Raw genomic sequence first — 14,169 nt, 5'->3', positions numbered from 1 at the left:
GTAGTAATAGATGCTGGCAGTGATTTGATTTGGGACCCAGGTCTGGTAAGTTAATTGTGGAGTTAGTGTCCATATAGAGCAGGCAGCGGAGGGGGTGGAATATACAATAGGCTGCCTTGGATTACCACTCTCACACAATTAGAGAAAATTGGAAAATATTGCATTGGGCCCAGAGCCCGGCCACAACAGTGATTGTGTATGTGTCTGGGGTGGTGGGGAGGGCACAGGTTCCAATTGTCTGTTTCACACAACAGCTGGCTGTGCGGTTTGATGTCCTCCATCAAGGGTTTAATTATAGCTACTGTAATGTTATCAAATGACTATTTCAGTCAGTGAGTGAGTGAGCGAGCGTGTATGTATGCGTGTGTGTGTGTGTTTGTGTGTGTGTTTGAGTGTGTGTGTCCTTTGTGTATGTGTTTGTATGAGAGGAGCGCAGAGAGAGGAAACCGGGCAGGAGAAAAATAAGACAAAGTTAAGAAAAGGCAATGTGCACAACAACCACACATAAAGCTGTAATGCAGCCCAGAGATGGGGTAAATTGTGTAAAAGGGATATTGTATTAAAGAGATAATAATCAGGGGGAGGAGAAAGATGGCAAATGCACCAAGCTGCCTTCAAAGTGAATGTGTGCAGCTGTTGTGTCCATGAGCTGTCCATGAGCTGTGGAGGACAGTATTTACCACTTGATGGGAGGGGTTGAACACATAATAAGAAAAACAACATAACAAAATGGCTTGTAAAGAAGTTACGGAAAATATAGTTTGTGTGTTGCAGCGTTCAGTGACATGATAAACTGTTGACACACTGCAGATTTTTTTTCATATTATCAAGAGTATGAACAATGAATTTCAAAATTGCGCATCATTTAGAATAAAAACAAATATATCAACATCTATTAGTAGAATAATTCCCTTGAGATGAAGCATTTTGTTTTCATGGGAGTCCATAACACAAACAGAAAATACAATACAATACATAAGTCAAATAAGAGCAAATACACTCACACATACACAGAAAAAAATTGAAAATTAATGTGAGTAAATAATTTGCCAACTTGTAATAATAGTTTCTGTACAGTGTCGACAACAATTTAATTCCTAGATGAAAGACTTTAATTCAGATAAGTGGCAGTCATAAGGACTGTGACTAAAGCTGAGCCCAGAGGTTGCACATGCAGGGATGCAGGGGCCCAAATGAAGTTGTTAAGTCAGCAATCATAAGGGATGTACAGCAATAAAAGCTACTGTACTGCATGAAGTTGACTAGTGTGAAATTCATTAGAATGTGCTTTAATCTAATAACATAAGGATGCATGGAAATTAACACTCTGATGGAAGATAAAGAACCTTTTACCTCATTTGTGTAGTGTAGAAAGAAACTTTAAATGACTACATTGCCATTTTGTCCAAAGCACTGTAAGGACTTTTATGATGTGATCAGGTCTATTTCTTAGAATAGACACTCGTACTACACACACAGTAGAGTTCAAATCAAGTGTGAGAATGGCTGATATTGAAAAAAAGATCAAGATAAAAGATAAAATGCATGTGTTTGCTCATTATGAATGAAAAAATTCCCTTTGAATGAGCTTTTCTGATAGGTGAAAGCACACACGCTTCCTTGGGCCCAGGGAGGCACAGGAGCGAAACAACATTATATAAGCGTGTTCTACTTTGTTGTACTTCTCCCTGATGAACTATACACAACAGCTGAGCATGCTCTAACCCGCCAGCCCCACCCTCCCTCCCAATTCAACCGCTCAGTAACTGGATTTTCATTCAATGATAAGACTCTCTTTCATGGGTGATTACAAAAAGGTGGGTGCATGGGGCAAAAGAAGATTATGGCATGTTTTGTCAGTAACTTAGTTGCTAGGCAGAAGCACAAAATACACAAAAAGCGCTACACTCCTCATGCATAATTCTGAATAAACCTCTTTTGAAAAGTATTTAAGAAAACGATGCAGACATAATTAGGCAGCAGCGCTGCTGTTTAATGTGCATAAATTAGCACGGCAGTCCACAGGTGTCCTGTCTTTCCTCTTAAGGCTTAAAACGATAGAATTTTAAAAAGCTCAGGATTAGGATATTCATATGAAAGTGCCCAATTTGCGTGTGTGTGTGTGTGTGTGCGCGTGTGTATGTGATTGCATGTGGAAAGAGAAAGAGAGACACTGAGGGAAAGATGTGATGAGAATACAAGACAAGTTTACATTACTACAACATTTGAATAGTAATAAACCAACTTTACAAAACTGCATATGCATATTTATGTTTTTAAACCACTGTAGTCATAGTATATTGAATTTCAACTCAGCTGATACATAAAAGAGTAGAATGTCAGAGGTATTTCATCCAGCCAACAAAAATACTATAACATAACAATACAACATAAAAAATATTTTTCTGATATACCTCTAAATATATCTGCACATGTTGTTAGAGCTATAACCAGCTAGTGGGTGACAATTTTGTGTGTGCATATTTGTGTACAATTGTCCGTACTCACCACAACTCCAAACTGCTCAGGCTCTGACAAATTTGTATACTCATTTTTATACTTGGCCAAGGAATTCAGCTGCTCCTGCTCTGGCAGGTGCTTTACAAGGTTCTACAAAGAAGAGAGAGGAAGAAAGGCAGTGAGAAGTAGTACAGAGGAAAGCAGAGTAGATAAAGCAACTGGCACTCATACTTATTCAAAAATAACCTTGTGGTGATGATGTTATGATGACTGACACACTTAATTATACTAATTGTACTTGGTTACCATGTTATAGCCTCCTCATTTTCACGTTTCAGTTTCTTAACTTTGTACAAAAACATAATTATTTAAAATGTCCAAAATTACTGTAATCAGGCCTAATTAACCGGTTTCCCCTTGGGGAGGGATTGGCTATATCTAGGTTTCAACAACAATGTAGCTGCCCACAGTCCATGCTTGAAGAGCAATGTGGTGTTTTCTTTCAATTTAATTTAGACTGAGCCCTAGGACTACCATTCTTTGTGCTGTGCTTGTTTAGAAATCCAACCTACTGCTGTTCTATTTGCTGAGAGTTTCACCCCTGTTGTTGACTTTCAGTTCTGAAGTTTTGTAGCTGCAATAAAATGTATTTTATTGTCAAATATAGTACTATATTCTAACGGTTATATATAAATGTATATGGACAATGTGAAATTGTGATTGGGCTTTCTTATACAACCAAAAGGAATACACGTTAAAATATTTAAGCCACATTGATTTCATACTGCGAACAAATACTGCTACTGTGTGGTAAATATATTGGTCTAATGCATTTAAATGGGGTTGGAAATCTGTTCCTGGTGCCTGGAGTCAGGATTTTATTGATGCACTATAATGGAATTTGCCTTAATGACTATTAATTATTTGCATGTTGTAATTAACAATTATTGATCAAATGAATTCTTTAAAACATCCATAGCTCAGATTTGTTTTGGCTTATTTGTTTTAGCTCAGCTTACCCACACCCACACTGACTGACCATCATCAATTACATTGGCTGATTTACATTTGGCTTGAGGAATGTACACTAGACTGTATGTTTATGGTACACTTATTCATGCCTGATTGCAGCCATTTAAGCCTATAACTCCTATTTGCTGGATTGCCCTAGAGGTCAATTGACAGTCTTGTACAAAGTACTGACAAAAACTAGAAAAATGGAACACATTTCACCATTCTAGCCTCCCTGCACTGGTTACCTGTGTCCTTCAGAATTGATTTTAAAAGTTTCCTTGCTTGTTTGCTCCATCCTACACAGTTGACCTTCTCTGTCCTTATACTCCTGTTAGCAGCCTGCGGTCTACTGACTAGTTGTTGCTGACTATTCCCAGTGCCAAGCTGGAGACAGAGGTTATTAGGGCATTTTTGTTGTCAGGGCTCAAAACCTCCAAAACAGTCATCCATTCAAGTCGGGCTAAATGTATTTAAGCATTTTAAAGACGCTGGGAACATGAGGAAAGAGATTCACAGGTTTGACAAAACAAAAATTGATCATTGTGAGCAGAACTCCAAACACTATGTCTGGCAAACACCAGGCACTGCTTATCACCTGGTTCTTATTATCACTATGGTGAAACATGGTGGAGGATGCTATAGGGATGCTTCTGAGCCACAGTGACAAGGGAGACTGGGGTGACTGGGGTTCAGCACGACAATGACCCGAAGCATACAGCCAAGAAATGCTGGCTCTGGGGCAAATCTCTGACTGTCCTTAAGTGGCCCAACCAAAGCCCAAACTTAAAACTCATGGAAAATCTGTTGAGAGACCTGAAGATGGCACTTCACAGACACTTCTCATCCAATCTGGCAAAGCTTGAGAGGATCTGTGCGGAATAATGGAATAAATCCAGGTGTGCAAAGCTTATAGAGACTTACCCAGGAGGACTCGAAGCTGTAAATGTTGCCAAAGGGGCTTCCATAAAGTACTGAATTATGAGTCTGAATATTTTTGTAAATTAAAGATATCAGTTTTTGATTTTCAATAAATGCTTTCACTTGAGGGTAGACTGGTGGGAAAAAAAATGGCAACTTTATCCATTTAAAATACAACACAACACACACTACAACACAATAAAGTGGAGGGGTCTGAATACTTCATGAAGCCACTGTATCATCACCAGATATATCAGATTTTAACTTTAAAATATGTAATAACTACTAACAGAACAATAGTCTGTCAGCAAGACAGACTATTGACACCAGGCAACTCGCTGGATGGTCCCTCTCGTCTTTAGCCCAGAGGATGCGGCGTCCATTATTTCCAAAAAGAATTTGAAATTTCGTTTCGTGAGACCACAGGACAGTTTTCCATTTCACCTCAGACCATCTTGAATGAGCCCATGCAGTGATTTCCTCTATAGAATTGTCTGTTTTTTAATGCAGTGCTGCCTGAGGACCCGAAGACCAGAGCCATCCAGTATTGGTCTTTGGCCTTGTACCTTGCACACAGAGATTTCTCCAGATTCCCTGAATGATATTATGAACCGTAGATGCTGAAATTCCCAAATTCTGTGCCATATTACACTGAGGAACATTATTCTTCAACTGTTGCACTATTTGCCCATGCAGTCTTTCACAGAGTGGTGAACTGCTCCCCACCTTCACTGCACAGAGACTCTGCCTCTCTGAGAGGCTCTTTTTATACCCAATCATCTCACTGACCTGTTGCCAGCAGCTGAGGCGTTGAGCCTGACCAACTGAGTAGGAGATGAGCAACACTAAAAATATAACATTTGCACATTGTAGGCTGAGCTACTTTCAAATATTCTTTCCATTTCAGAACTGGGTACATGAGCATAAGAGTTTTGTGGTCAGTCCAACATAGTCATCTACTAATGTCACATAAGAACTGAAGCTCTACACATTTTTACAACTTCATGCGCAACTTGATTTACCTGGATCATAGGTTCAGTGAGTTGCTCCTCATCCACCTCCACTATCATGCGTCGGATTTCCTGATAAGGCATACGGAAGGAACCTAGAAAGATGGCTAGAAACAAAAGTTGCAACAAATGCTGTGGTTAATGTAAAAGTGATTCACAAATGACAAGTAATGTAGCAAGTTGGTCGTACAGTTTAATAACAGTAAACAAAAAGAAAATTAAAAACATAACATAATGATGTGAGACAAAAAAGAACATCTTAAGGACACAAGAAGGGAACTGAGAGTAGGAACTAAAGAGAAATCAGATTAAAGACACATCAATACATAAGTCAGCCAGACATAAAACTATTTTAGAAAAAGTGATTTAAAAAATTACAGTGGTTGAGCAAGCATGAGATCCTCAAGCAAGCGGTACCACCAGGGACTGAACAGCAAATTCCTCGTCAGGATAAGTCATTAGTCTAGCAAGTGGAACCATCAGAAACACCCTGACAGTTAAAAGATGTGTGACTAGGCTAGGAGCCAGATTATGCAAAATTGAAAGACTACTGGGAAAATCTGAAAGTAAAAAACTGTGGTGATATGAGTATCATTCAATATCCTAGTTTATACTTCTTTTGTAATTAGTTGAGTCTGGTGTAAAGACAGTTAAGAGACATCAGCTTGACATAGTACACAGTAAAACCAGGAGTAATTCTCCAAAACAATATAAAGATGATGAAAATCGGTTTGCACTTCTTTTCTCGTCTCATTTGACAGATTTTACAGTACATCACTGACGCAAAATAGACCAATAAGATGCATTGCTACTAACAATTACTGAGGTACTAAAAATAGCTGCATACATTCAATGGAGATCTGACTGACTAATTAGTCCCTTTTCTCCACGTAAAAATGTGAGCTTTGTACATTTATTGTCAAAGGGGCTTTTTAACTCAATAGAAATTGAATATACTTGCAGTGAAGTGGCATCTGTCAAGCAACAGAACTAAAGCCCCACATGCTCATTCTCAATCAAAACTTAGACCCTTTACCTCCTATGGTGGAACAAGAACTGTCGACTCTCCTTTTCGTCTCCCCTGATTCCTGCTCTGTAATTTCCGCTGCATGATTTATCACTGTTACTGGGCTGATTAGTCTCATTTTCTTTTAATACATGAAACAAAGGTCATAGCCCCCTTGATATAAGCCAATGAGGTACAAAGATCTGGGAGTGCTTAAGAGATCAGCTGGTTCCTCATTAATGCTGAGTCCTTTTAAAATGGTCATTATAAACCAAGCATGCGTCACTCATACACAAGCGCCAGAGTGTGTGTGTGAGTGTGTGTGAGAGAAAAAAAGAAAAAGTGAGCTTGAGACAGATAGATTAATGTGATCATATATAGAAGCATTTTTCCTCCTGTTTCTTCTTTCCTTTAATGGACGGCTTAACATCGTTAATTTTCTCAGTGTGTGTGGAGACATGAGTCACAGGCAGCAGCGGCCAAGTTCACAGTTAAGTGTTGTCTTGCTCTAATTGCTATAGCAGCAAGAAAAGGTGTAACTCATTGGCTGCCGAACTTCTCTTTTAGGTCACTTTATGAAATGCAAAGAACAAGTAATAAGGTATACAGGAGGTAACTTAAGTGAGATAAAGGGCAAAAGCAGGGCTAGAACTACAGACAGGTCCAGCACACTGTAGCATCAAAACATGGATGTGTATAAATCCAGTCCCTGGGAGGAGTGGGCTGAAAGGAAACAAATACTTACATAGATTCTGTGCAATCTTGGGATCAAGCACCTTGAGCTCTTTAATTCTCTTCTTTATGGATTTCTTATCCTCCAGATCCTCCTCTTGTTTTTTGGCTGATAAAGACAGAAACACTGAATTATTATCGACACAGAAAGGCAAGATTTACGCAAATGCAGCTACTTAGTGTACTGCTGACACACAGCATATATCATATACAAAAATTCAGTTACTGTAAGATTATGAGATTTAGATAAAGATATTTTCAGTGTCTGGGTACAACATAAAAGAGGGGAAAAATGGGAACAGGAATGTAGACATCGTCCCGTCTAATTGTATTTATTTATTTTAGTTGTAATACTGTACACATTTTTAAAAATGTCAGCTGTTTAAAATTCACCATAAACAAATAACTGAAATAACTGTTTCTTTTTGTGTGTTTGTTTTTTTTCCAAGAGAACAATGACATAGTTTGTCATGACTGGATGCCACACTGCTAGAGAAGCATGGAGAAGGGGATTATGGTGGAGTGTTGTGATCACACCACCACCAGAATAAAGTATGGGTGAACCATGGTTGTTCCATAAACAAAATATAGCACAAACAGTATTTAGGTTATTGGTGAAGATAAATCTGTTATGGGTCACATGAAGGCAGGCAGGTGGGATTGTGATAGTGAACTGGTAGATAGGAAAGGTGTCACGCAATTTAGGATTATAAACAGCAAAACAAAAAAACAATAGGAAGTCACACACAGATACGCACACACTACACAACCCTCTTGAGCCACACTCACAAAAAGGAGTTCATGGTTGGCTTTAATTATTTGAAAGACCAGATTAAGAGAACAAAATGTGCATCCCAGGAGTATGCTGGGTAATTGTCTGGTGCTGTAATTATGGTGTATGAGGAGAGAAGAAAGGAAAGAGGAGAGGAGAGGAGAGGAGAGGAGAGGAGAGGAGAGGAGAGGAGAGGAGAGGAGAGGAGAGGAGAGGAGAAGAGAGGAGAAGAGAGGAGCATGGGACTTAATCCACTGCAAAGCTATTTCTACGTTTCCACCTGGGCTTCGCCTTCATTCAGGGATACTATTCTAGCTAAAAAATTAAGAGCTCCCACAAAAAAGACTGTTAGCATCATCCACAAACACGCACATCTGCAGTTCAGACCACCACACACGGAAAAACACAAACACAGCCACACATTGAGCTATCCTTGAACTTACGTGGCTCCTCTGTTGGTACACTCTCCTCACAGTCTTTCAATATGTGAGAAAGGCAAAATACAAAATACAGACAAGGACAATGGAAAATGTGTACCATGGGAGAGGGAGATGAAAAAGAAGGACAATTAATTATCTGAACATTTAACAACAAAATATTAACCCCATTTTGGACCACAACTACAAATAACACAGTACTGAATGTACTGTACATTTTCAGTGATAAATCACTGAGGCGATTGCAACTGTTGTGATATTTGATTAATCACTTTTACTTAAAAATATCATAGTCATTAATTTAGTAATCAAATCAAAATCAAATCAATCCATACATTGTCATACATATGGCGCAATGAAAGTACCTTTCTCTAGGGACAATAGAAAGATAAATATACCTATACTACACAGAGAAACAACAGGAGTACTAACAATAAATACATTACAATAAATATTACACATTATGACATAACAGATATACAAAGACAGGGTTCACTGTAAATAAAGTGACCTGTGCCAGATACGGGAACACAGATATGCATTATAGTGAGTGAGTGGTTTGAAGTGATGCAGGCCTACATAGAGTGACCTTGAAATACTGACATGTAGCGTGTGAGTGTAAATGTAATAACCTTAGGTTTTAACAAAAATATATTAAACAACTAATATATAAATTAATTGTTAGATTGATGAATGTCTATATTTGTTGTTGTTGTTGTCGTTGCAGCCTTGGTCACAATGCAAATGTTTCACAAGATGTTCACAAAAAGCAATCTAGAATTTCTTGTCTGATGTAATGCAGCCATGAAAGAAATATCTTGGAAATGAACAATTTCATAGGTGTAAGAGAAAGAACAGTTTATACAGTACATATGATATTGTCATAACTTTCGCAGTTATAAATCTATTTCTATCTTGTTGTGCTTAACAGAAAATATGAGGTTCAAAAGGTTGAATAATAGATACAAAACCATTCGAATTGCCAACAGAAAAAACTAATTGGCTGAAATGGGCATGAAGGACTGGAGCCACTGCAACGTCTGCTAACACACAATACGCTCAACAAGTAATAATGCTTCTGTCTCCATGAATATATTCGCTTGCTCAAGAGTACAAAAATAAAGTATGTTATGTTATTACAAGGCAAAAATTAAATCAAAAAAATGTAAAGATGTCAATGTTTAAGTTTAAAACCAGTGTAAAGAAGGTGAGTATTTATTTCTACAGTAGTGTAATTTTGAATTTGATGTTATTGGATACTTGAAAAAGAAGCCAGCCCTCGAAAGCCTCGAGCTTACTACATTAAGATGTTGTATTGATCTACTCATCATAACTTATAGCCTCACAGAATCTCATTTATTTACACCAACACACACTAACTGTAGCTCTCACCTCTCACACACACGCACAATAGAAACGCCCAGTACCAGAGTATTAACCACTTTGTTTCAGTGCATATAAACAAACTTGGCTGAGTCATATAAACCATATTTTAATCCTAACATAATACTGCATTGGGAATCATATTGCGCGCATGAACACACACACACACACACACACACACACACACACACACACACACACATGCAGACACACGTGCAGACACACGCAGACACACACACAGTGCTGCCGCAGGTGTTATCAGTTAAATCAGCTAATTAGATTGCCCCCTCCCAGCATCATCCCTTCATCCGCTTTGGCCTTAAAACAGCTCTTCTTCAGGGGAGCCTGCTCATTATAAATCAGCCAATTAAAATGTCCCACAGGGGGTCAGAGGTCACTGGTTAATCAATCAGACAGAGCAGTGACTGTTGTAGTTATCAGACTGTGCTATCACCCAGGAAGTGGGGAAGATAAGGATACACTTGTGAGTCCAGAGAAGTGGGGAGTATAAATCACATCACAGGTGTAGCAAAAGTAAGAAAGTAGCAATGGACACAGAGGTTTGATGCGACTACAGGAGATATTTCAGGCTCTAGTGGCACCAAATTTGCCAACATTCATTCAAGAAGAGACACTCTTAAAAAAAAAAAAAAAAGAAAGAAATCAAGATTGTACCTGTTGCAAGAGACAGATAATCTAAGAGTAGGCACAACAGAAAGTTACTAATGGAGCCATTGAATAAAACTAGTTAACATCACAAGACGAGATCAGATAACGCAGATAGAGAAAGCAGGACTCCATCACAAGGCAGGAGAGAGCAGTGCATTACAGACAGACACCAAGAGCAGGAAAACAGTGAGAGCTGAAAGGCCTGCTCTGCTCTGTCACAGTACAAACAGTGTTAGCCGTCTTCCATCTAAGCACTTTCAACTTAAGAACTCTCAATGGAGGCCTGTGACGAGTGTCAACTTGATGGCATGACTGTGGAAAAAATAGGAGGAGAGATAAGTATAAAAGAGGAAGGACAGTCTCAGTTTTCGTTTGCCCACAGCGAAGATGCATTCTTCCCAAAAATAACATAATAAATATGTGAATTCTTTAAATTTCTTTTAATTAAAAAAAAAAAATGAGGTGTGGGGTATTCAAGAAAGGAAAAGTTTAGGTGCAGGGTCAGGAACAGAAACAAAGCCAGAATTTTAAGAGAGTTATCTCCTCGTCTCACTTTTAATAATTCTACTGGCTGGCTTTGAACGAGTCTCTGCCATAGTTTAAAGGCAATTCACAAAAATATGACAATGTGTAACACTGCGCACAACCGCTTCCCAAACAGCTGCACTTCCCACAAGACTGTATCAGTGAATTGTGCCGTCAAAGCACTAAAGGGAATGGTGGATGAAATAAATCTGCTGTGAAAGAGCATGACTGATGCTGTACATGACAGGCAGGCCTCAGAGATGCGCAAGTAACACACACACACACACACACACACACACACACACACACACACACACACACCAAAATCTCCTCTCCTTCTCCTCTGCCCCCTACACTCACACCAGCATATCATCTTATCAGGATAGATTTCTAATCAGAGAGAACACCTTACTGGAACTGCCCTGTCTCACACACACACACACACACACACACACACACACACACACACACACACACACAATCCATCAATATATATACTTGATAATTAATTCCAACATCTAAGAAGTTAACAAGTGAAGTAGGAAACTGACAGCAGTGTGAGAGAGACAGGCAAGAGACAGTATATGTGTGCGCTTATTAGGCCCGTCATTTTATCCACTATTTGTCCAACCATCTTATTTCCTGAGAAGATATCACACCCTCGAGTTGACTTTTCTCTTGATGAGGCTTCATTACTTATGGCATGTTACGGTGATGCGATCATCTATCCATGAGAAAGCAGATATACAAGCACACAGCAAGGGGAAAGTTGACAGGGCAGCAGTCTTCAAAGGGTAATTAAATCACTGTGTTGTTTCCAATAGCCAATCAAAGCAGTCAAGCAGGTAAAGTTTAAATCACTGCTATTAGGGGAGTTTCTGTAGCAGGGATAATTCTGGGCTCCCGCATTTCAATCCGCAAACACCACACACATACATACATAACACACACACACACACACACACACACACACACACACACACACACCATTGCCTGAAGCAAAATCCACTATGAGACATCTGATGCACAGAAGGGGGGCTGTCTGCAGCAAGTGAAAAAATCCACCATTCCGACACATCTGTCAACTCTACAGTCAACAGAGGGGATATGAACAGTCAAACCAGCCGTGCGGTTTGACTGTTGACTCACTGTATGGTTCTGATCCAGCTAAGTCCTGAATTTGAGTCAGCCTGACAGAGTGCACAAGAGACATCCAGTATGTCCAGTGGCTACTTGGACTATCCACACCTGCCCTCACCTTTCCCTCTCTGCCTCATCAATGCTGACTAACGTTGACATGACAGCTTGACTGGTCTGTTTGCACACGGACTAAGCCCCCCCAACCCCACGCCTCTCCATCCAGAGTTGTGCATGTGTGAGTACCAGTGAGTGTGTGAGTGAGTGAGAGAGAGTGAGAGAGCGAGAGATCAGAGTAATAAAGTGAGGAGCTGTGTAGTGAGTGAGCTAATCAAAGTGAACCGTGCAGGGGCCACCTCTCTCTGTGATCCAGACTAGATGACCCAGGGCCATAATTAGTCTGAGACTTTCATTCTGATAGCAGCAAATTAACAGACTTCATTAGGCTTTTCTCTCCTCTCCTCTCCTCCTCTAGTCCTGCTATAACAAAATCATTTCTCAGTCAAAACCACTAAAATTGCTCCAGCGTGACCAGCAAGTCACAAGTCAATTGCACTTCACAAAGAAACTCACACGAACTCTCTCTGTACATATGTAAGTATACACATTTAAAAATAAATTCACAAATCTGTACTGAAATTAAATAGGCTACATCAAAAGATTGATAATTATTGAGAAGCCCCTGTTAATCATTGTGCACTGGCCTGTGGGGATGAATTTTACCAACATCTCTATTCTCAGTGGAGTAGTGCCCCCTAAAGGCCTCTTGAGGACCTACCAATGGTTTCTAAATGTGTGTGTGTGTCTTCGCTAAAATGAGTATTTTCTGACTCCTCTGTCATATCAGGTAAGAAGCATTATTATCTCCATTTCATTTCACTATGTGACAGCACCAGTCCGATCTGAACAGTTGTTAAGCCCACCCTAACATTTTCCAAGTCATTCAATAGATTGATGACAGCCTAAATCATTCATCTCTAAAGTCATTTGCCATTTTTTCCATTTTTTTTTTCTCCCGGTGCAGTTGCAAACATGTCTGCGCCCATCCCTTCACCACCTCCCCTTCCCTTCATACACAAACCTACATGTGTGGATGAAAAATCACAGCAGAAAAATAAAGTCGCGAAAGCAAATATGTTTTTAACGAGCAAGCCCATTACTTTGGTGATATGAGAACATAAAAACACAAATTGGGAATAAATTGAGGTGCTGATGCTTGAGAAACTGAAGCAGGAAAAAAAGGAAGAAACAAAAGACCAGAAAAGGAAAGCAGACAAAAAAAGGAAGGTAAACCACACAAAAAAAAAAAGGTGAAGGGAAGCAAAGAGCCAGTGTTTGTGGCAAGCATTTGATGTGTGACATTCTCAAGCATCTAAAGACACCATCACAGGTCCAGGTACTAGGTGATTGCTTTAAGTAAAAGCACTTCACAAGAGGAGCCAATTAATTGTAACACATCATTCATTTCTAAACAAAATGTGGTTGTATTATGGGCAAATTTATAAATATATATGAAAATAGCAGGCTGCATATTGTAAGAAAGAAAAAAATGGCCATCTGCGCTCTGTGTGTATTATGTGATCAGACCTTCCCTTTCAACAACAATGAAAAGAGTCTTTAATGATTATGCATTTGATGAGATCTTTCATAATGGCACAAATTTTCTGCAGCCACATGAACAGTCATTATAGAACTAATGGTGTTCTTCAAAATGTCACAGCAAAAGCATAAGGGGGGCTGGGGTGGTGGTGGGGGGGCAGAGTGTGAGAGAGACACACAGGAGAGGAAGTCCATTTGATGTGAACAGACATATTTTATGTACCAGTGGAGAGAGCTGCTAACTATGAGACAGAATAAGATGGACATCCTGCAGCTATGCTTCGATACTCCAAGTGGTTCAAAACAAACTATACTTAAAGCTCTTGAAATCATTTTAATGACTAATTCTATCTCCTACCCTGAGTGACCACAACTGCACTCCATGCATCTTCGAAGGTAACCCATATATTACATGCATTAATAAACATTCAGCCTCACAAGTGAAATTATAAATAAAAATATATCTTTAAAAAAAACTGACTGTAAGTTCCATAAATATGAGATACT

The 14,169-nt window shown here is 39.2% G+C and overlaps 1 protein-coding gene across 1 annotated transcript in view; it reads right to left on the bottom strand.

The window, feature by feature from the left end:
- Positions 1–14,169, bottom strand: part of LOC139627779 (protein diaphanous homolog 3-like) — a 156,610-nt gene that overhangs the window by 83,703 nt on the left and 58,738 nt on the right. Inside the window, exons 18-20 of the mRNA XM_071488876.1 lie at positions 7,154–7,249; positions 5,415–5,509; positions 2,509–2,610 (exon numbers count right to left, since the gene is read on the bottom strand). Of these exons, the coding sequence (XP_071344977.1) occupies positions 2,509–2,610; positions 5,415–5,509; positions 7,154–7,249 (293 nt within the window). The remainder of the gene's footprint in view (positions 1–2,508; positions 2,611–5,414; positions 5,510–7,153; positions 7,250–14,169) is intronic.

This window comes from Trachinotus anak, unplaced genomic scaffold (assembly GCF_046630095.1).
Source record: "Trachinotus anak isolate AG129_WGS33_773 ecotype Australia unplaced genomic scaffold, CSIRO_AGI_Tana_v1 ptg000011l, whole genome shotgun sequence".
Lineage (NCBI taxonomy): Eukaryota > Metazoa > Chordata > Actinopteri > Carangiformes > Carangidae > Trachinotus > Trachinotus anak.
This window is presented reverse-complemented; position numbering and strand designations above follow the sequence as displayed.